Raw genomic sequence first — 22645 nt, forward strand, 5'->3', positions numbered from 1 at the left:
GCTAAGAAGGCCTGGACGATTCTCCTCGTCGTATTATTCGCGTATTCGAGACCGGGTGGAACGATCTCGAATCAGGAAGCTAAACGGATTACGTCCAACTGATTTGCGAGAATAAGTCGGAAATGTAGGGCGAGATACGTTTCGTTCCTCCGATATCGAAATATCTCTAAAAATATAAAAATGTATAATCAGCTCGTGGAATATTTTATGTTTTCATCGGCCAATCAGAATTCTTTGCTATCATGCTCCTCGTTATAATGCGGTTTGATGGGAAATAGGAGTACGACGGAAAGCACGGAATTTTGGCCGAACAAGCGCTACAAAGGATGGAGTTTTTATTCTGTTCGCAGAGAGAGAAAGAGAGAGAGGGGTGGAGGGAGCGGTGCGAGAAGAGAAACGAGAGAAAGCCGGACGGTTCACAGTAATTAGTACACGAAGGACGGGCTTTTTAGTCTTAAACGAACTAGCTTGCCGAGGTTTATCCCGAAAGCGGCGTCGTTAAGCCGCACGAGCAAAGAAACGAGGAAGAAAAATACGAAAAGCGAAGACGAATGCTGGCTGGTGGACGCGTCGGACAAGTCGTTTCTTACGGGAACTTTAAAATGCATCCCGCGAACGATTTCTCGCGATACACACAATTCATTTTCAAAAAAATACACGTATAAGATAGATCGAAAGTTTCCGAACTCGACATCAATCTTTTCGACTTGATTACCTCGAAGAAATAGTTCGAGCGAAGATTGAATGCCGCCTTTTTCATGCAATTAGCTTACATTTTATAATAAACAATTTTTCTGCTCTATATTATCGATAACGATTTTTTAAGCCATCGTTTTTAGATGAAAAGCACAATGAAGTCAAAATGATCTTATGAAAAGTGTGTACGACAGATACAAAAGATTTGGAAACCCACTATAGATCAAAACTCTCGGCGACAAAGCAATGGCTGTTGTCGATTTCCTTTGGCGTTGCATATTCGCCGCAATATTACAAGAGCCTCATTTTCACGGGATAAAATGTACACGAGCGAAACCGCTTTACGGAGATCCTATCGCGTGACGTGCGAGCGCGCACAGCGTCGCGAGATGAAATTCGGCTTTCGGGTAATCGGGAAAATCCAGGATCGCGAGTATCGCGCCCGGACGAAGAGTTTAGGTGAGGTCAGAGGACGGGGAAGTTACCTAAGAATCCTCCCGACCGTAATCCACGTCGTAATCGTCGGCCATACTCGCGCGAGTCTGGCGGGCTCCCAACTCTATTTTCTCTCTTATTCAAACCCATCCTCGTCTCTCCGTCTTCAATTTTTCCTCGCTCGGCTTCGCTCGGCCCGGCCGCGTGCACCGTATCGTTTTTATAGATTTGCGCAAATTCACTGGATGCCCAGCACCAGGAGATGGCGTTTTACGGCGAAATTACGATAATTGAGCCGTCGAGCGAAATAGCGGAATAAGTCGGTAAAAAATAATTTTGGAGTATCTGTAGCCCCGGTTTTTGTGCGCAATTATTTCAACGGGTGACTAATCTTTCTTTACAAAAAATTGCACATATAAAATGTATTGCGTTAAGATAATAGAATCTTGTCTTGCATAAAATCTCTCTGCAGTATCGATTCCTTTTTTTTTTCCTCAAAATAAAGAAAACACGACTTATATCACTGTTTCTATTAAATGACTGAAATGATCCTCTCAATAGTCTCTTATTGTACGTTATTTGATATCGATATACACTTATGTATATTTATTTGATTGCGAGATATACTCGATTTATCATGTCATTGTAATTCGATTTCCGATAAATTTAAGATCAATTTCTTTTCCTTAATAAGACTTTCAAAGAATTAATTTTAAAGAATTATTTAATAAAAAGAAAAAATTCTAACAAATTTTTCTGGAAAATTAATACACGAGTCTTGCAATCTCGTTTTCAATTGATTTAATATCGGACGCATATAATTCGCAATATAATTCGCAATTGATTTCTTTAAGAGCAATTATTTTTCACAGTTGGCGCGAATGTTTTTGTGCACGATCTTTTATAATAATTTCCATACATACTTTATAAATTTATGCATGGCTGCACGTGGATAATTTAGTCTCAGTTGGCATAAAGGTCAATATGCGCGCGCAAAAGATACTTGGCGCGAACAATGCTATTATAACCTGTTGACTCGCAAACAATCCAAATAATGTTTATAATGGCTTTGTATACGAGTAAACTAGCCCGGCAAATGCATTGTTATTGGTTAATGAGGGATTTCTGTTATTTTGTCAAATGAAAATATCGATCTGCCTGGCACAAGAGACGATCTTGCCAATGAAAATACCACAGAATTTCAGCGAAATACAGTAGTCACAAAATCTATCGTTTTGACTTTTGTAAAGTTCACGCAACTTAATACCACGTGTTTCAAAACGTCATTGTCCCGGATAATAAACATAGAAATAAACGGCATCGCAATCGTAAAATATTAAATTACATTCAAACAACAATATTTAATAAACTAACATAATCGACAATAACTCTTTGGCTTTTGTATTTTTTTTCGTCAACAATTATTATGCATAAGTTTCTCTCCACGCGCCTCATTCATAACACATTTTTTATCTTATTTATAATAACAAAAATATATTTTTTTCTCTATTTGTATTTATTTTTGTAATTATAAACATATGTTATATATTTGTAAAAATATTGTATTTTTACAAACAACTATATTTTTATTTAAATATCTAAAAAAAAAAAATCTATATTCAATAAATCGAAAAAATAGATTTATTTAAAAATAGATAGAGATGATTTTTTGATAGTTATCACTTAAAACTGTATTCTGTAAATAAATAGTAGTAATCTGTAGTAATCTGTAAATGATGCAATGTGTGTGTTGACGTTACATTGATAAAAAAATCGATAAAATGTGCTTTTTAAAAGCACAAACGTTGCATAAACGTTTATTGTTTTTCCAATGCAATAATGTATGGCTATATTATCCAAACTTATTTCAATGCGTCCGAAGTCATAAATTGATGGTGAGGCAGCCGCACTTTCGCTTGGAGCGCAACATTTTTACGATCGGCGAATTTGAGACATGAGCAATAAATTGTAGAAGGAGATTTTGATGTTGTGCGAAAAATTTTGTTCAAGTTGTATATACATAAACTGTAATCAAATTTCAAAACTCTTTTATTATGTCATATTTTTTATTGGTATTAAATGTAAAGATATTTTCATCAAATTACGTATATTATAAGTGTTTTAAATATAATATGATAAATGTCTGATATGTGATGTGATCTGTTATTATTCATTTTACAAAAAATTTATTTTAATATATATTATAATTTTTTTTTAAATTAAAATATCAATTCTGAGATTCAGTAGCTACTCTGTCACGGGCTAGCGATCAGATTGCTATATGTTTTCGCGCGTGTTGGCAATATTTTTATATTTTTATATTTTCTACTTTCAAAAATTTCAGATTAAAGCGTCATTTCATCGATGACGAATAATATTGATATGATGTGTGATAATGATTTTCTGCAATTTTTTTTTTTGAGATACAAACACTGGCTTATCCTAGAAGATAAAGCCGACAATCCATACGCGTTCGTCGAGATGACGTTCTTTCGACGTAGCAGCGATGGCTGTAGAAACATAATGTGAAGACGCGAACCAAACAAGCTGTTGCCTTCTTCTCTCAGTGTTGCCAATGATAACACTAGATAATGAGATTTTGCTTTCTTCGTAAATCAGAAGAAACTCTCTTCCGTTCTGTATATTTAGGTTCACTTTGAATTTTTAACGATCTTTGAGCATCGAGATTGTGTATCATTTTATTATCAATCGGTCGGCGGCAGGAAAACCAGATTTGCCATTAATTAAAGCCCGAGCATCTCAATTCCAATAAAAGCACGCTAAATATAAGGATAGCATCAAAAATGAAGAAGGCAACACATTCTTCTTCCACTCAATTCATAACATCAAAAATTCAATTACGTCAGATGTATATATTTAACTTTCCAGATAAATTAATGATGCTAAACGGAAAAAAGAAATAGCAGTAATTTATCGATCGAAGCAATTATAAAATTGGAGCTCGGTAAACGTGCGATGCCATTTCGACCTCGGTCGTTTGTCCTTCCGGTCACGCAAAGTCGAGAACTTAAATACCTAGCGGCTGCTTCGTTGTTAATTGGTCGATCGAAGATGAACCCAGCAGGAAGGAGAAACTTGTTCGCCGATCAAACACCTAACGCAGACACAACGTCGACGTGTCGGACATTGCATTGGGAAGATTGCCCAAAAGGAACAAACATCACGATGCTCTCGACATTTTCGACGATTTCATTAATGCAATCATTGACAGATATCTGACAGATATAGTTGTATTAGCAGGCTATGCCGATGATAGACAATGAGCCGAGGAATGATGCCTATCATTCACTCTTCATTAAATTCATTCTTGAAAACGAGCTAATCGCGATAATGTTCTTGCGGGAACGTTTCAACAAGGGATTTCTTTGAACAATTCTTGGTGCAATGAAACGAGAACAAATCCCATCATCTCCCACGGTCATCTATTCCAACAGCAGGCGAAAATCGCGTCGTAATCGAGCGTGCAGTAACGCCGTCGCTTTCTATTTCGCCGTGCAATCCGGCACGAAGAGAATATCGCTCGGATCTCGGCCATCGCGATGTCTTTCGCTTTTAAGGACAAACCGAGAATAAGGGATAAAGGCGTGATTATTCCGCGCATACCTCCAGCAGTGTGAGTTCCTCCGCAAGAGCCGCGTCCCGCTTTATTTTCCGCGACGTAATCGTCTTCTTCGCGTTACGTTCGAGGTCAAGTCTCGAGAAAGAAATGCCGATATTGCTTGTACACAGAGATAAAATAGAAACGAGGTGCGCGCCACATTGTGTTTGGATTATTTCTAAGAGAAATGTCTTATATTTTAAAAAAAAAAAAAAGAAAGAAAGGAAAAAGAAGAAAATATACGAAGGAGAAATAGCCTCTCGGAGATTACGTGATTACTCGGTTGATCAAGCTATCGGCGATCCATTCTACGGTGGTTTACCGTTACATTGGAAAGAAAAACATTCCATGGCGCTCATGGTCGCTGAGGCAAAAGTACCTGAAGATTACAAGTCGCAAGGGAGAGAGAGAAAGAAGTAACAAGCTATTTGTTCAATCCCGCGAATTTTCCGAGGCACGAACGATCGCGAGAAAAGTTGCGCGTTAGAAGAGATAAATTCGCTCCTCTTCAATATCGACGTCCTTGCTCACGAAAAGGGTAATTCAACGCTCGCCGTCGACCGTATCGACGTTAGTTCATTAACTTGTTACATAGTTGCATGGCGGACGCCCGATATCCGCGCGTTATCGATTTTCAGTCGACTTCGATGGCCAAAGTGCCATGACGCGACGTGGAGTATCTTCGCGCAGATACAAGCTAATACTCTTTTTTTTTTTCACCCTCTCTCTCTCTCTTTTCAGCATCTCTCTTTGTCTCTGTTTCGCGAGCTGAAGGACGTATATACGCTCTTTTCCAACGATTTCATCGATCGCGCGACCTACTCATCGCGCGCGCACACGTGTCGCAGGTGCCGCTTTGCAGGTGCTTGTGTGTCCGCGTTCGTATCTAGGCGTTCGTAACTAGACGACTCGTGAATTTATCACGACGTTTTCTTGTCTGCGCGCTTTTCTATATATAGCGACACGTCGTTGTGCGAATAAAGCCACGGGACGTCGCCGAATAACTTAATTATTGTCAAGCTACCTCTCACTGTGCGCTGAATAACGAAAATCGCGATATTTTTCCTTTCTTCGACTTCCTGAATTGAATTCAGTATTTCTCATCGATTCGTATCGACTCCTTCAACTGGAAGTATCTAACCGATCAAGCTCGGCTTTCTAAAAATGAATGGTTATCTCTAATAGACTCAAAAGTACTGTTTACTATTTAATGAAACTTTTTCTGCTTTGATAAACTTGGTTTCCTTGGATTCAAGTACTCGTCTATCGAATAAAACGCAGAGTATGCCTCGGAGAAAAAAGATCTGCGACTTTTTTTCTTCAGCTACGGATATTTTTATTCAAGCGAATCGATCCTTTTAAACCGAAAAGTTTGTTATTGCCTTCTCTCTCATCGCAACGTTTAAAGTTTCATTACTAAACATTCGCATTACGAAATCCGGGCCAAGTTTCCATGAAAGCAAGATCCATTCCAAATTAACTCTCGACCAGTCCCAGTCGTAACAACCTCAGTTAATCAGAGAGAAATGATTCCTTCTACAACGCGCCCGAGTTACAAAGCTACTCTAGATGACGAGAATGCGGATTGTCCCGTGACACTCGGCGGTATATTCCTATCACCGAGAAGAGACTCCAAGTTTCTCCCTACGAATTCCGGTGGAATGCAAAGGACGAACGAAGCGTTCACTCGGAATTGTATTCGTCGCGAACGTGACCGACCGGAAGAACGGGTGGGCGCGACGACACTGGAGGAAACCACCGGTGAGGATTGTCCCTCCCGAGAGGATGCCGGCATCCCTCTCCGTGACCGACGCCGAGAGACGACGTCGACGACGACGACGACGACGCCCTGGGACACGATAAATGGCAGAGACGAGGCGTGCCCCGGTGGCTCGTCGTCGGCCTTGCGTGCCAGGACGGCGAGAACGGAAGCGGCGGGGACGTCGTCGACAATTTTCTCGGTCAACGATATTTCAAGAGTTCAGACTCGAGAGGGAGGCCTTAGAGCTCGGCGGCGGCGGCGACGGCAAGTGTGTATCTAGGTTTCTTAACGTGTCGGCGTTTCTCTCCCACGTGTCGACCATCGTTAATATAATGCCCGCCACGCCGCGGGTCGTCCTGAGCGCGACGTGAAATACTGCGGCGGGTTCCGTCCCGACGCTTCGCTGCCGCTTCACGTGCCGTCCGGTACGAGTCGTTTCCACGTTAACGCGCCGCTATTCCGCCACGGCCACATCAGCTGATTCCGCCGCTCGCGCGATTCGCTGTGATAATTACGTCTGAAACTGTCAGCTTCTCGCTGACAACGAATGGCGAGATCGATCGATGCGACGTATCCATTTATATATTTATATATTCATTCATATATATTTTTAAACATCTTATATATGATTTTTGGAGAATAAAATTCTCAAATATTGATATGTATTATACACGACTCTCTGTGATGATAAAAATGATATTTTTCAATTAAATGCTATTTATATGTGAATGATTGATATTTTATGTTCACTGTAGATATTAATAAAATCATGTAAAAGTATTATACTTATTTTTGTGAAAATGTAGTTTGATTGGTCAAAATTTTAATGGAAATCTATCACGTTTTTATATAAGATATTCCCATTAATCTTCTTATATCAGTCACATTGTATATGTATTAAATCATCTCATGATATTTTTATTAAATAAATGTCGACGTACTATAAATGTTCTCTCTCTATTTTAATTTTGTCATAGCTATCGAATCTTTTTCGAGAAAATATTTTTTCATCTCTAATCCACTTATCAAGTTTATCAATAATGATAGAATCAGTTTTCACCATTCCCCGTATTAAATTATCGTATACTCATTATCTTAATATTTCTTTCATATATATAATACTTCTACTATGTAAAATTATCTCGTATACGGAATAATCGGTCGATAAAAATTTGCTACTCATTCGACTACGTTCGTAGAATTGTCGCACGTTTGATTATTCATAACCCGAAGCATGGAAAGCGCATATTTCGGAATATCCAGTACGGCCGTCGACGACGTCGTCGTCGCGAAACTCGATCGGAGAGTGCATGGATGTCCAGAGGGGGAGCACATAGACGGCGCGTATCCGCGTGTTACCCGAGGCGGATAGTAGAATCGTCCGGCATTGTGCTTGCAAATCAAGCAGACCGAATTTACATGAGATTTATGGCATTCCGTTTGCTCGCGCCCTCGATCCCTAACGCATCTCCTCCTCCTTCCCCCCTCCCCTCTGTCCCTCATCGCTGTCACCCCTGCGTTTCTGTTCTTCTCGATACCCTTGTGTAATGCAACGTTCGATCGTTACGTCCGTACGTGCGTGCTGTCGATCGTCATGTCTCCTTGCGATCGAAATACAAGTGATGATAAGTCAATTTTAATGCAGAGAATAATCTTGTGCCCGAAGAATCTATTTATGGTGAATAAATATTTAATATAGATATCAAATATAATATAGATTTTATAATCAGTTGTTAGGATTATCCGGCTATTATTACTTGCCTGCCTATCATCATATCTAAGCTTCGAAACCTGAAATAGTCTATTCTAACCATTCACATAATGTAATATAAAAATGTCTTGACGCGAATGACAATCGATCGATTGTTAAATTAATATTTTTTTTCTCCACTAATTTTACAACGAAAAGAATAGTTGTGTTGAATAAATCGCGTCAATTAAATTCAATATATTGAGAGACTTAATGCGATATTTATAGATATTTTACGGACAGTGGCTCAATGGCCTTTGCCGATTTCGGCAGGCGAATTCAATAATGATCGTAAGAGGGACACGTGCAAGCATAACGTTTTTGCAGGAGATGCCGGGGGGGAGGAGGAGGACGGAGAGAGCTGTCGCGAAACCGGTCGGACAAAGACATCGGGATAATGGAAGGTAGGTACCACGCAAAACGCCTACGCAAAAAGACTTGGAAATAACAGGCGGGATACCGCCCCAACTCGACGATATCTGCGCGGCAGATGCAACGATCGGTGGCCGTAAAAGGGGAAGAGAAGAGAGAACGTTTGCAGTGTATGCTTCAGCATCGCGTACGACGAAAAAAGGACGCAAGTACGTGTTTGACGATTCGCAAAATCGTGCGTTTAACGCGTCTGCATTCGAAACTCGTACGAGATTATCGAGAATGATAAATATGCAGACTTAAAACACAAGGAAAGATGGCAATGATTTTTCTATGTTTTTTTTTTTTTCATAATTTCTAATAAATTTTCAAAATTATAAAGCAGTTATATATTTTACATATACATGTGTATTGTAAAGAAAGAGATTATGTCTATTGAATGATCAGAAATAATTAGGAATGATCAATCAAAAAATATTTTAGAGCCTAATATTGTATACATAATGCAAGAGCTATAAAACAAATGTGCATCTCTCCCTCTGCAATATAAAATATATATCATAGAAAAACTCACCCTTACGTGATTTCTTCATGCTCGATGGATTTGATGCAAATGTACAGATCTGAAAAATTAGAAAAATAATGTTAATGTGTGTGTGTTACATGTCTCATTTTTTAAGAAATAAAACGCAAGAATGATAAAGAAGGCTTTTACAATTCAACATACAACGTCCTTAATTAATCTTATGTTCATTAACGATAAATTTTCCGCATATTTGGGCTCAGCATTACTTATAATTTCTTTCTCTTTTTAAAAAAAACTTTAGACGCAATGGTTATTACTGACGTAACACGAGCGTTTGCATGTATCTACTTTTATAATACCTGCGAGAAAACGCGATGGTAGAAAAAGTACCCAATATAAAAATACCGAATAGAAAGATAGATGCAGCACCCGAATGAATGCAGAGATATGTAAATTGATAGCTTTGTATTATATACAAATTTAAATATTGTTACGTTACAAAAGATTGCTGCTTGCATTCATCTTTAATAATAATAAAAATGAATTACAACAAAAATAATAAATATTATATAAACAAAATCACAGAATGTAATGTTAAGCAATCAATCATTTCTCTTGAATGCATCGCGAAAAAGGGAAAACGAGATTACGAACACGCGTGCACGTCATAAAGGAAAGCAAAAAAAAAAAAAAACCTCTCCCTGCAATAACCAGTCTCATTCAACATATCCGAATATCGATAGGAGGTCACTGTTGGTCTAAGATGCAGCTGGAGTTCGTACCACGAGTCTCGCATCATCGCACTCGTCTCGGAATTTTGTGAGATTGCAAGCAGCATCCGCGGGTGGTCCTTTTTAATTTCCTGTCCAGGATGCGCTTGGACGCCGCAACGTTGTGGTTGGGGACAAGGAACTTGCTTGAGGGAGTACGGCGGAGATAGAAAAGAGACTTACGACGGTTCGCGGTGGAGGAGAGGAGGGTGAGGAGGGTAGTGAGGCGGAATTCTTAAAATTCCGGATTTAACTCTCCTGAAGGATTAAAGCGCAACGCTTTCGAAAATGTCCAAAGTGCCAAAGAATCTGTGCGACTTTTGCGAATGTCTTTTTTTTTTTTTTTTCTCCTCCACCATGTCTCCTTCCATCTTTGAACGAGCTTCAGTACTTTTAGATATTTCGATCGAAAAGTGACTTATATGCGAATACATATTTATGCCTGATTCGTGTTCAGTCGCATGTATGTAACATGTATATATTATAAATGACAAAAAAATCCCTTCGGAGAAGCATCGAATGTTGTTGGAAACATCTCCATTGGGCGGAAGGAAATGGGAAGAGTATGCCGCGTCGGTAAGTGGATTCGTTCCGTGTACAATGCGCCTCAGACTACATATACGTATATGTAAAAACCATGAGTTCTCTTCTCGAAGACCTTCGTGAGACGCGTTACGAAAGGGACTGAGAAAGAGAGAACCGCGCCGAGAGGAAACATCTAATAAACCGAGTCGTTTCTGACTTGCGATGAATAACCCATTTCTAAAACATGCAAAGTGAGAGATATAATCTCTTCCACTACACATATATCTGTAATCAGAATGTAAATTAGAATGTAATTATTGATGGAACTCGTCTCTTATATTAAATCGGCGAATCGTCGCGATCTTTTGTATCGTGTGCGAAAATTCGAATGAAAGAGATAAAGGTACATTTCTATTTCGCGGATGTGCCGAATAATCGAAAAACGTAGGACAGAGATTGTCGAGTTGTCGGGAATGTAACGATATTGACTTGGAGTATTGGCGAGACGGTGGCTCCTCATAGAAAGCAATACCTGGCTGACAGCTTGACAAAGCGCTACGCCAACGTGATACATCGTGAGAGAGGTTGATAGAGAAACGATGCGAACACAATAAAAAGATGTAACCGGAGAGAGAGAGAGAGAGAGAGAGAGAGAGAGTGCTAAGTTGAAAAATAAATCCACAGAAACGACAATTACAATGTCATATATCGTTGCAAAAATACAATATCATAATACTCTAGATCTCTCTTTCTTCCTCTTTCTCTCTGTCTCTCTCTTTCTCGCGACAGCATCATATTTCATATAATCTCAAGTAAATTTAAACTTCCAATTTATATTCCGATAGAGAATATTTCGCGCTGTTGTTTAAAGACAATTTTAGGATATGGAATAAAAAACGCAATAAGCTAATGTGTTTTACCCAAATCATTTCTAGCCGTAATGTAGGCGCGTATTCTGGCGGCGCAAAAGTTTTGACAAAAATAGAGCGCGTTGAATAACGCCCCTTCGTGTTCGACGCTGTGTCAAAATATTTTTCATCGCAAGAGAAAGAGAGCATCGCGCATTGTCACGTATTTCGCGCGACTGTCTTTGCATTACTATAACGTTAATGGAACGAGCATTTCGTGCATGTACACGAGTAAGGCGCATTGCAGATGATAGCGAGCGCGCCGTGGCTACCGCCAGATCGCTCTTTGATCTCTCTGTCTTTACGGCTGCCACCTTTGTCGAGAATCATGATGAAGTTTTCAACGATTGCGCGCCTCTCCTTCTCTCCTTTCGTCAGTTCTTCAGGTTCACCTTTGCTTTTACATCGTGACGGCCGTGTGTAATCACGGGCGACCCCAGATGATAAAAATTTATGGAGATGAAAGAGTAAATTGACATCCCTTATAGAAACTTCCGTTGCTCTCTCTCTCTCTTTCTCTCTCTCTTTATTCGGGAGATCGTTAACTTTTGAGTAAATAGAATAAAAATAAGTCGATGGTAAAAATAATTGACGAGATCGGTAACATGTCAAATGTCGATTGGGCGCAAAAAAGATCGTAAATATTTAAATGTATCTGCAAAAATTAAAATATTTAAGTAACACATCATCAACGTTTCTCTCTATCTCTCTTCTTCCGTCTCGAAGTTAATATCCTCCATTCTATCTGTAATTACGGATTGTCTCGCAATTTTGCTGATTGAAATATTCAATCTCGCGACGGCAGATTTTCGGTCAGCGACGCACACGGCATTGCCTTATATATACATATATCCTAATCGGTTCTATACCTAAATCCAGCGTGCCGAGAACCTATCTAACTAGCTCATCAATTTCAGGTACCTCCGGTGTCCAATGTAGCGTGCGCTAATTGCATTTGCTTCTGTGCCGATACCCGGTGCCAGCCTCCATCAGATTATTGTAATTATTGTTATTACGAATATACCTCATAATACACGCATAATTTACGGCGAAATAGTTTGAATTGCGGAGATCGCCCGGTATCAATTACGTGTAGCATCGCGCGACGCGGCGGCAACGCTCGTTGGAAATTGAAAATTTTTCCCGCAACGCATCGACATTATTCGAGCATTAAATTATGCGCAATGTGCGTCGTCTACGCGCAATGCGCGACATATCCGCGTTAATAAAACATTTCGATTAAATGACGGCGGCACTTAATCACCGCTATCATCTTTCATTCTCTCTTTAACATATTCTCGCTATTACATATAAATATCTAACTCGAGAAAGCGTACACATAGCTTATACGCAGCATTAAATACTAGCAGAATTTTCAAAACTATTCACTTTTTAATATGTAACCATTGAGTCTCTTTTTTAAGTTAAATGTCAATATTATTTGTTTGATGTTAAATTTTAATTTGTAGTTTAACTTTTAATTTAAGTTAGGAAAGCACATTCCTCATATTAGATGTTCCGTAAAACAATCATGGGAGAATCTAGATTACTTGAGCAAATTGTATTTAAAAAAGAAACTTGGATGCTTTTGCGTATGTAAATTTTTTTTGCATGCTAATAAAGCTGATTTTCTTTTCGTATATAATATGTCTAAAATCTCAAGCGAGGAAACACGCGTGGTGAGCGAAAATGTACGTACGTACAACAGAGACGACTCGTCTTTCCGCGTCGCAATCATCTCGCAATTTGTTTGAGGCGCACGGAGTCGGAATGTTTCCTTAATTGTCAGGTACACGGGAGGTAATATTTCATGCGGCAAGCCACCTGCGCGAATTTGCAGGGCCGTAAACCATCCAGCCACTATCGTCTTTGAGATGCTTTGAACCGATCTCACGGTAAGAGTATTGAATTTGCATATTATTTGGTAGCGCGTAGAGTTGCGCGTGAGGTCCCTTGTACGACCGAGAGACTTCCTTCCTTCATGCCTGCCAGTCGAAACGGACCGGATATCCAGGACCCGTAGGATACACTGGAATCTACTATCCACAGTCTTCGCCATTCTCGGCTGTTGTCGCGGATGCGTTCGCCGCCGCTTCGTCCGTAAATCTCGCGCCTTCGTCTATCCTCGATTCGCGGCGTTTGTGCCATTAGCACCGAGAGGAGCATCGCGGTTCCGCTATATTTCCCTCGACGGCGATAGTCGTTGTGATTTAGCGGGCTACATCTCGTATCGAGAGAGAGAGAGAGAGAGAGAGAGAGAGAGAAAGAGATGGAGAGAAGCGCAAATGCGGCTAGACGAGTCCCTGGTTCGCTTATTTTATTTCGACGACCGGCGCGGGAAAAGGATAAATCTAAACCATGGCTATACCGGGATACGTTTCTAGGGTGTAAATTGCGCCTCGCACCCAAGTACCGCGAGCGATTTCTAAGTGCTGCTGCTGCTGCAGCAGCTTTGCCGGCGAAAGAGGTATATATACGGTGATGTCGAACAATAACCACCTCGCTCGCGTAATGTATTTCCGCCGAAGGCCTCGCGATTGCATGCCGAGTTACGGTCAGTCTCGGTAACGATGTCCTAATTGCATTATTAAATCTCCCTCTCTTTCCACGATGTCTATCACATATTCTCGTTATACGCGTTTTTCTTTGACTTGAATATAAATAAGGAATAAAGATAATTATTTTCGGACTATTTTTAAGTTTCATAAAATTTTAATAATTGCTTCATCTGTTGTTTTAAAATTTTTTATAATTAATAATGCCAAAGAAATATTCTGCAAGCACACACACACATGCATGCATACATATATATTTCCATTCATACATTTGTAGCTTATATTAAATTAAAATGTTAAAACCGTTTATAATAACGAAAAAATAAAACTGCTGCTGACATAAATAAATTATCAAATTTTCAAAATTACAATCTTCTGATCTTATAGAGCGAGTCAAATGCATTGTAAATGACATTTAAAAATATTCAAATGAGATAAAATATAAATTATAAAGGTCGGTGCAATTAATGTAAATTTCCTATGCAAACTGATTGTTTTTCCAGTCTCGTTAATAAATATTTTGTGTGTCACACATATATGCTACATTTGTTTGCTTCAACAGTTTTAACATGATGTCTCAAAATATGTTCCACATTGTAGAAACACGAAGAATTTGTTATAATAATACAATATTTTTAAATAAATTCATTACATCGCCTGTGTACGAATAAATAAACTTTTCTGTTATAATTACTGTATTATTATATATTATTTATTCTCTCACATATTCCTTCTATATTCATACTTTTTATGATGCAAAATAATGCTTAGAAAAAAAATTCTCTTTTCCGTACATAAACTGTGCGCATCGCTAAGAGAAATAAGTTTTTGAAATGTTGAAACCTTTTCACTATCTGCTCATTTAATCTCTTTAACTACTTTTAAACTATTTACAAGATGTCTCGATAATCGTTATAAATATTGATAAAACATATTCCGTAATAGCGAAAAATCAAAAATATCATTTCAGATCTTGCATTCTATTTTTTTCCTCAACCTATCCTACATTATGAAGTTTTAAAATTCGAGAAATTCCAGTCAATAATCCTTTGTAAAATTTTGGCTTTTTTCCTCATTCACCGGCTGTTATTCGATCGAGCTTAACACATATTACGAAAGACTTATTTCGACTTGTAAAGTCTCCTAAATCGGCTTTACGAGAGAAGTCTCTCACGGTCGACGTCCAATTATCGTTGGTCGAATTCCATTGGGGACATAGCTTAGCATAGTGAAATTTTTAATAAATGTCACCTGCGTGAACGGCATGAATGAGGAAACTCGAGAGATTATCGTCCGTAAACCGAAGCCTCCCGTCCAAGGTTTGCCAAGCGTGTATACGCGTGGAACGCGCGTGTCGACAAAACCGGTTCCACGATCGCCCCTAGCTACATGGATGTGTGACAGGAGTCAACGTCTTCGGCGGATGTCCCCTACGCGTAATCTTCTGCCATTGCACAAGCGCGACTCCTCGCCTACAGTGAATCTTGGTGAGGAGTGGCTATGCAAAGAAAGCGCGGGCACGCCCGATCCGCCTTTATAAAGAGAAGAGACTTCCTTAATGCTCAGCCCGATGAGTTTCTCGTCGCGAGAAATACGCACCCGGTGCGTAACTAGCACGCTGCCGGAAGAACCGCACATTGTATGAATAGGCAAATAAGTTCGCTAAATTCCACGGGATTAAGCGGACACGAGTTAATGAAGCGAGAGTAGCTAACAAGTAAGGAAGTAACGTATGCAATTGCGCATGTTTTGTTGGATACACTGAATCTGCTTCATTAATGTACGCCTGCTAACAATTAAAGTTGTATAACTTTGTGATATTTATATTACATATGTAGGGTGAATTATAAGTATCTTTTAAAACTTTGTGAGCGTGTTCTTGGATCAAAGATATGAATAAATCTTCCTACAAACATTAAGCCAAAAATGCCTCGAAATAATAGATAAACAAATAGATATTACATCTTATCGTACAATGAATATCTTTCATGTTTTCAAATGGAAACGTTCTCTATTTTGTTACAGTAAATTAATGAATTAATACTAATACTGCTCAGTTGAATTACCTCAAGCATATTGACTTGACTGTAGGCACGTTCTATTTTATTGTATTCAAGTACATCGTCACACAGAGACTACATTAACCTCCTTCCCCTTTCATTCTATAACATATGCTGGTAAACAAACACTATCCCCGAATCAAAACACTAGAGACACAACATTATTGGAAAAAAAAAAGAATCTGATCTGAAACTCTGTCATTGGGAAATCTGAGTCCATTATTTCGACGACGAAACATTTTCCATCTAATATTCATAAAAACATTTGTTCATACCTTTTATCCAAAATCACGCTCACCTAATTTTAAAACATACTTATGACTCACCCTGTATATCTATATGCTTACATTTATCAATTAATTGAATAACAAAAAGGCGCATTTCAAGATCGAACAGAATATATGTATATAAAACACGAACTCTCTCTCTCTCTCTTTCTTTCTCTCTCTTCTTATTCAATTAAAATAAACGTCAAGCGTCTGGATTTCTCTCTCTCACACACATATACATTAAATGATTAATTAATTAGATCTTTGTGTTATTATCATCACGTCGATAATAATTTTATAATCGATAAGAAATTTATAACATTTCTTTGCGACATCGCAAATATATCTGAATTCTCTCTTCAAGATTATTGACTTGCCTAGACGGCATTTTATTCTATTCTCGAATAAAATGCTCCCGGCCCCGCAAAGGAGATTCCGTTCGATCGAAATGCCGTTGCGCATTTTACCTGTCAAGCCGTTTTCAGCATCTCCGATGAAATATTGGGACATAAACCTCTTTATGGGATCACTTAACCAAAGTGTCCTTCGAACATCTATTTTTAAAGAAGGAATTTCAACCGCGTCGTAAAACGATGAGATTGATGATGAAAAAAATATCTCAAAATCCGCGACATTCTGTGCGAAAGAAGATTAGAGACACACGAAGTATCTCCGATAAAAATATTACACGTGTAAAAAAAAATATATATATATATATAAACAAAAAAACTTTACAGAATCGCGTACGTGCATCAAGCACGTGCTCATTCAAAGGCCGCGACGAGTTTCGCCATGCTTATTACATGCGCCGCAAGAACGCGATTGTCCTGCAGTTAGAAAAAATATCGTAATGATGCGTGACCGCAAGATTGCTCATCGGCCCTCAGAAAGTAGCTAACTACCGTAGGCAAAGGCGAGCGTGAACTTTTTTCCGCATCATCAAAGCGCGGCAGATTGCCGTCCAAATCTAACGCAATATTTATGTATAATATGGAGTCAATTATTTTTCTCGAACAATAATTTTAATTGTAACAAATTTAAACATTGTACGAAAAAAAAAAAAGAGAACTATATACTATATAATGTATTAGGAAAAAGAGAGAGAAAGCAGATGCTTTTTTTTAACGCTCGATCAAGCACATAGACACATACACACACACACACACTTAGTTACGTCACTGCCGATCTTTCCGGACGGATGTTCGGAGGACGGCGAGATGTCGTACTCTTTGCGGTTCCTTCTTAGCTGGATGCAATGGGGCGTACACGGCACGACGGCGAAGTCGATTCCGTTCCGGTCGAGAAGCCGGGAAAAACGAGAATCGATTCGTAGTTACGGCGAAACATGGACGCGCTCCGTCTCGCTTCGCGTCCGCGAGTCGATCGCCAGGAATCGGTGTAGCAACCGATGCCGAAGGGAATCTCGATCTCTCTACTAACAATAAGTGCTGTACGAGCCCTCGAAACTTTCGCCGGCAAAGGATTTTGACGTCGTTGTAACTTACAGACCATAACCGAGTCAGTTTTGGCTGCTTAATGCGTCATCAATTTGCCAAGTTCTTTTTTATTTTCAGCGCAGAGACTGCGATGTTGCTTCAATATTCATCACGCCATATATATCTGATTCCTTATAGTTTCATTAGCACGAATAATTAATAATAATTGTATTATAATTGCATGATATATAAAAGACATTCAAAGAGAGATAATTATATTGTATAATTTTACCTTCTAATTTTTAATATTCTTTTATGAATTCATTTGTTATTTCTTGCTAAAGTAATATTAATTTTGTAAAATAAAAAAAATACTGGTAAAAATGTTATACGTTTGTTACTTAAGTTACTCGAGTAATAAATAGTAAGCAATTATCTTCGTATTTTGTATTTAATGCACCTATTTATGCGCAACGGTTTCAGTAAACTATCTCGTTGAAAGCAAAATAATTTAAGAGTTTGCACGCGTGCATATACAAAAGCATAATTGTATGTTAATTAGGCAAATAAACAGATTGAAAACACAGAGAAAAAAAAATTTGACAGTAGCATAAAATAAGCGGAGATGCATGCATTATGTATCAAATTATATTAATTGCTAGAATAGTCGATGAAACTGCAAATGCGCCTCGACATTTGCTTTATGTCATATTAATATTTCGTCGCAAAACAGAAAATTACCTCATTTAGGACAAATTGCCTCGATATACCATCCGCCTCTCCATAACGCCAAATTATTCGACAGAAAAATTGTACTTTGCCGATGAAAGCAAACATAATCCATTGTGTATAAAAAGCACAGTAATGGAGTTTTCAGCGTCCGCGGCTGGGGTCTAGCTATAGCGAATTGCATCGATTCAAAAGTTTCAAAAATACGGAGATGGCATTGCAACTAAAAACTAGAAATAATGCGCGAATGCATGAAAAGAGAAAGAGAGAGAGAGAGAGTGTGTGTGTGTGTGTGTGTGTGTGTGTGTGTGTGTGTGTGTGTGTGTGTGTGTACTTCCATCATTTCTATTAATAGAAATTTATGTATTATAGCGAATGTTGTATTATGAACTAAAAGGATAAAGTAGTTGAATAAATGCTCAAATTTCAAATAGGCTAGAAAGAGTCAGAGATATTTATCAAGTTCTAAATGTATTCTATAAATACGCCTACAGTTAAAGACATCTTTCTTGCGGTTTTATATATGAAAAAATTTTGAAAAATTATACGAGAAACGCGCGCGCATTTTTTCATTAAGAAAATGAAGATTAAAATTAACTGTGACATAAAATTACATTATTGCTTTACAGTGCATCTTGTATTGTTTCTAATGTAGATTTTTCTTAAAACGTTACATAATATTATGTGAAAACGTTGTTAATAACACGCGCACAGTAATATTTGTCGCACGCGATGACAAATTTCATCGCGCGATTTGAAAATAAAGTCATATCGCGCCCATTAATTTCTCAATACACAATATCTACCCGAGTATAAAGAAATGTATTGACGTGTGCATATTCACGGTCGTTGCTCACTCGACACGCGGAAATTCATTAAGTTTATTTATGCGTTCTTATACTAGAGAGAGTTTAATTTAATTTGCCTCATGACAGTTATATTTAACCCACAATTAAGATGGCGCGTATATCCTTGAAGCATAAAATACCGATCAAAATATTTTCATTATCCTGTTCAATGTATAACTTTCGCACTTATTCGCACATATGTGATCCCCAATCATAATATTATGCGCGAAATAAACTTTTATCACCCGTATATGACGATCGTATAATTCATTAATCACGACTTTACGATATATTATACATTCAGATCCACAGTTCTGTTATCATCGACATAACAGCGCAAAGGGAAAGGGATAGCCTGCATCTGAAGGTTAACGATTCGTTCTCGATGGTTTCGGGCCAAATAGAGCGCACGCGTCCAAATTGCTCGTACATTCTCGGACGTATCCTTCGGGACGACGATGGCGAAGTCGATGAGGGGAGGAGAAAGGGGGAGGGGGTGGGAAAAAGCGAAGAGCGTGACGGCGAAAGGACGAGCGATCGAAGATTCGGAATGCAACCGAGCGGCACACGACGACGAGCGAGCTTTCGATTCTCGTAGCACGTGGAAGGCTAACGGCCTTCTACGGAATCTAATGAAGGGATGTCTAGGGAGCAGTTTAAGCAGTTTCGCCTAATCTAACTGCCGCGGTTGCTCCGTGCGCCGCGAGGAGAGAGAGAGAGAGAGAGAGAGAGAGAGAGAGAGAGAGAAACTACGTGGCCTTTATGCGTCGACCACCCCCGCGATAGCGCGGAGCCACGGTAACTCGCGGATGCAAAGGAGGAAAAGAAACAAAACGGATCCCATTTGTGAGAAAGTAATCGTGAAGAAGCAACGAGCGAGAACAAGACTGGAGCGCAATAAGATCGGCGCGGATACCGACGATTCTTGAATCTCGTATGATTCAAGAATCGTCGGTCTTTTTCACGTACAAAAATCCAACTATCGATATTATCATTAATTAAATAGTATCTTAACGTATCACTAGTGATTATTATTTTGACATTTGGCTATGACAAATTTTACAAAATTTCGATCGACTCTCCCTCCCCATCCCCAACGCCATTATAGATCGGATTCTTTTGTTAATTTATCAGTTGTCAATTTAATTCTATCATAAATGTAGCCTTAATTTCATTTGATGCTTAATTAGCATTTAATTGTTAATTTAAGTAGCATTTAAATGCTGATTCGATTAGCATTTATTTGTGGTATTAATGACAAGTAAACCACATTATTTCGCTATTAGCAGACAAATTGTAAATGGCGTCATTATAGGGAGCGACATGGCACGGATTTACATCGAATTATACAGTTCATTACTAATTCATAAAGTAGTCGACGGTGACGAAGGCCGGATCTACAGCCTGTCGGACGCAGCAGAGGCGGAAACGAAGATCCCCCCCCCTCCTCCCTCCCTCCCTTTCTCTCACCCTTTAAGCGAAGAAGACGGTCGCGAGCGCGGGACACGAACGCAATTGACAATTCGTCTTCAATCCATTCTTCGCTCTTCGGCGGATCCTCAGAAGTAAGCAAGAGCAAGAGCGGTAGTAAAACCGACATGGGTAAGCCCATTGAGTATTCATGCGGCTTTAATTACCGGAACAAACTTTCGACCCGATTGGAAAAGTTTCGACGATGCTGGCATACCTGATCGCCGCCGAGAGAAGATTGAACCGGCCGGGCCGCATCGGGGAATGATGCAGATAAGGACGAAGATACCGTCGAGGGATGTTAAAGGCGAGAGCTTCTCTCTCTCTCTCTCTCTCTCTCTCTCAGCTTTCGCGTCTGCATGCTGCACGCGCCCGTTTATCTCATGCTATTACCCCACGCCATTACCGCATCTTTGATCGCCGTGCGTCTTTTACGACGTATCGTAAAATGACGCGGGCCACGAATAGATCGAGGCAATTGGGATCGCGGTATTAGAATCGACCATATCTGAAAATGTAGCTTGTCGAGCGAATGATTTGTTTTCCAACGCCAACGCTCGCTGTTACTTTCAAGGATAAAATAAGCGCTATTTTATCGAGAGAAGATAAAAATATCCCTCTACAAAATTTAATCTTAGCAAATAAGATATATATCTTATTGATATGTTTATGATATCGTTATGTTTACAGCAAAATCGAAATGAAAAATATCTTCAGCTAGAAATGATGATTCTAATGATTTACATCTACTGCTGATATCATTAAAAATCAATAATTAAGAAAAAAAAAAGCAATCTGATTAAATGAGCAAATTACACATTTTTCTCGCCCGATTTCTCTTGCACGTAAAAAAGCATCTGCAGCACCTTCCTTCGTTCTCTCAATCTACACACATACTCGCGCCGGCCAACGTGCCTCGCGAGCAAAATCATCGAAGTCTGAAGTATCCGACATCGCGTCATTCGCGCTTATCGAGGATCTTTCCACGCACTGTACGTGCGGGCATGTCATGAAACTCGGCTCATGCATCTTTGAGACGTCGCGAAGTCACTTGGCACTCAAGAGAGCTCGTCGCATCGATTACTCCTAGTACCCGTTAACTATGCTAATAACACTCAGCTTATCGTGCACTTTACTCCATAAATATTCTTTACATCTTGTTGTTATTATCTTTAATTTCATGCCCTTATTGTATAAATTATTCAACAATTTGAGGAACACGTTACTCGACATTTTGCACGTGCTTGCGCCGTCTTATACGGAGAGAAACGCTATTTACGGAAGACTCTAGCTACACGCGGAAAAAAATAGTGCGGGACAAGACGCTATTATATTACACAGCGAAATATACTTGCCGAGAAATTGTTTCACGATGCGTCATGCAATTTTATGTGATTGTCTCTCCTGGCGCGAGACGTTTCCGATCCACTTCCGCCGATCGACGAGGAAAGTACGGACAACGACTTCTCGATACGACATCGTACGGCCGAAATATAGTCGACTTTTACGAGCACTCGTGATATCGGGTTGGCATTGCGACGTGTCGCCTACAAACACGAGCGTCGAACTCCCTGCACGCTGCTGATCGTCCATTCGATCTGAGGCCCGTCGTTGACACTTCAAAATTTCCTTCCGACCGATCAATCGATATTCTCGTCCGCAAGTGCAGTGGCGAAATCGTTAGCAATCTCAGAGCAATCTCAGAGATATTCTCCACTATTGAGTATCTTTTAAATGTATAATCGATGAATTTATAATTTGTACCTAATTTAGTAATAATTGTAGTAATAACTGATAAACAATTGTGTAAATTTTTCAAAATTCAAAATTCACACAAAATGTAAAATTTCTAAGCTCAAATATTTTTATTCGCTTTCTTCTTATTAATCCTTATTAATTATTATTAAACAGTTAA

The 22645-nt window shown here is 39.1% G+C and overlaps 1 protein-coding gene across 1 annotated transcript in view; it reads right to left on the bottom strand.

Annotated features, from left to right (window-relative positions):
* The window catches only part of LOC126848915 (hemicentin-2), a 174576-nt gene that overhangs the window by 109491 nt on the left and 42440 nt on the right, over positions 1 to 22645 (bottom strand). Inside the window, exon 3 of the mRNA XM_050590255.1 lies at positions 9209 to 9257. Within this exon, the coding sequence (XP_050446212.1) occupies positions 9209 to 9257 (49 nt within the window). The remainder of the gene's footprint in view (positions 1 to 9208; positions 9258 to 22645) is intronic.

Source organism: Cataglyphis hispanica, chromosome 4 (genome assembly GCF_021464435.1).
Source record: "Cataglyphis hispanica isolate Lineage 1 chromosome 4, ULB_Chis1_1.0, whole genome shotgun sequence".
NCBI lineage: Eukaryota > Metazoa > Arthropoda > Insecta > Hymenoptera > Formicidae > Cataglyphis > Cataglyphis hispanica.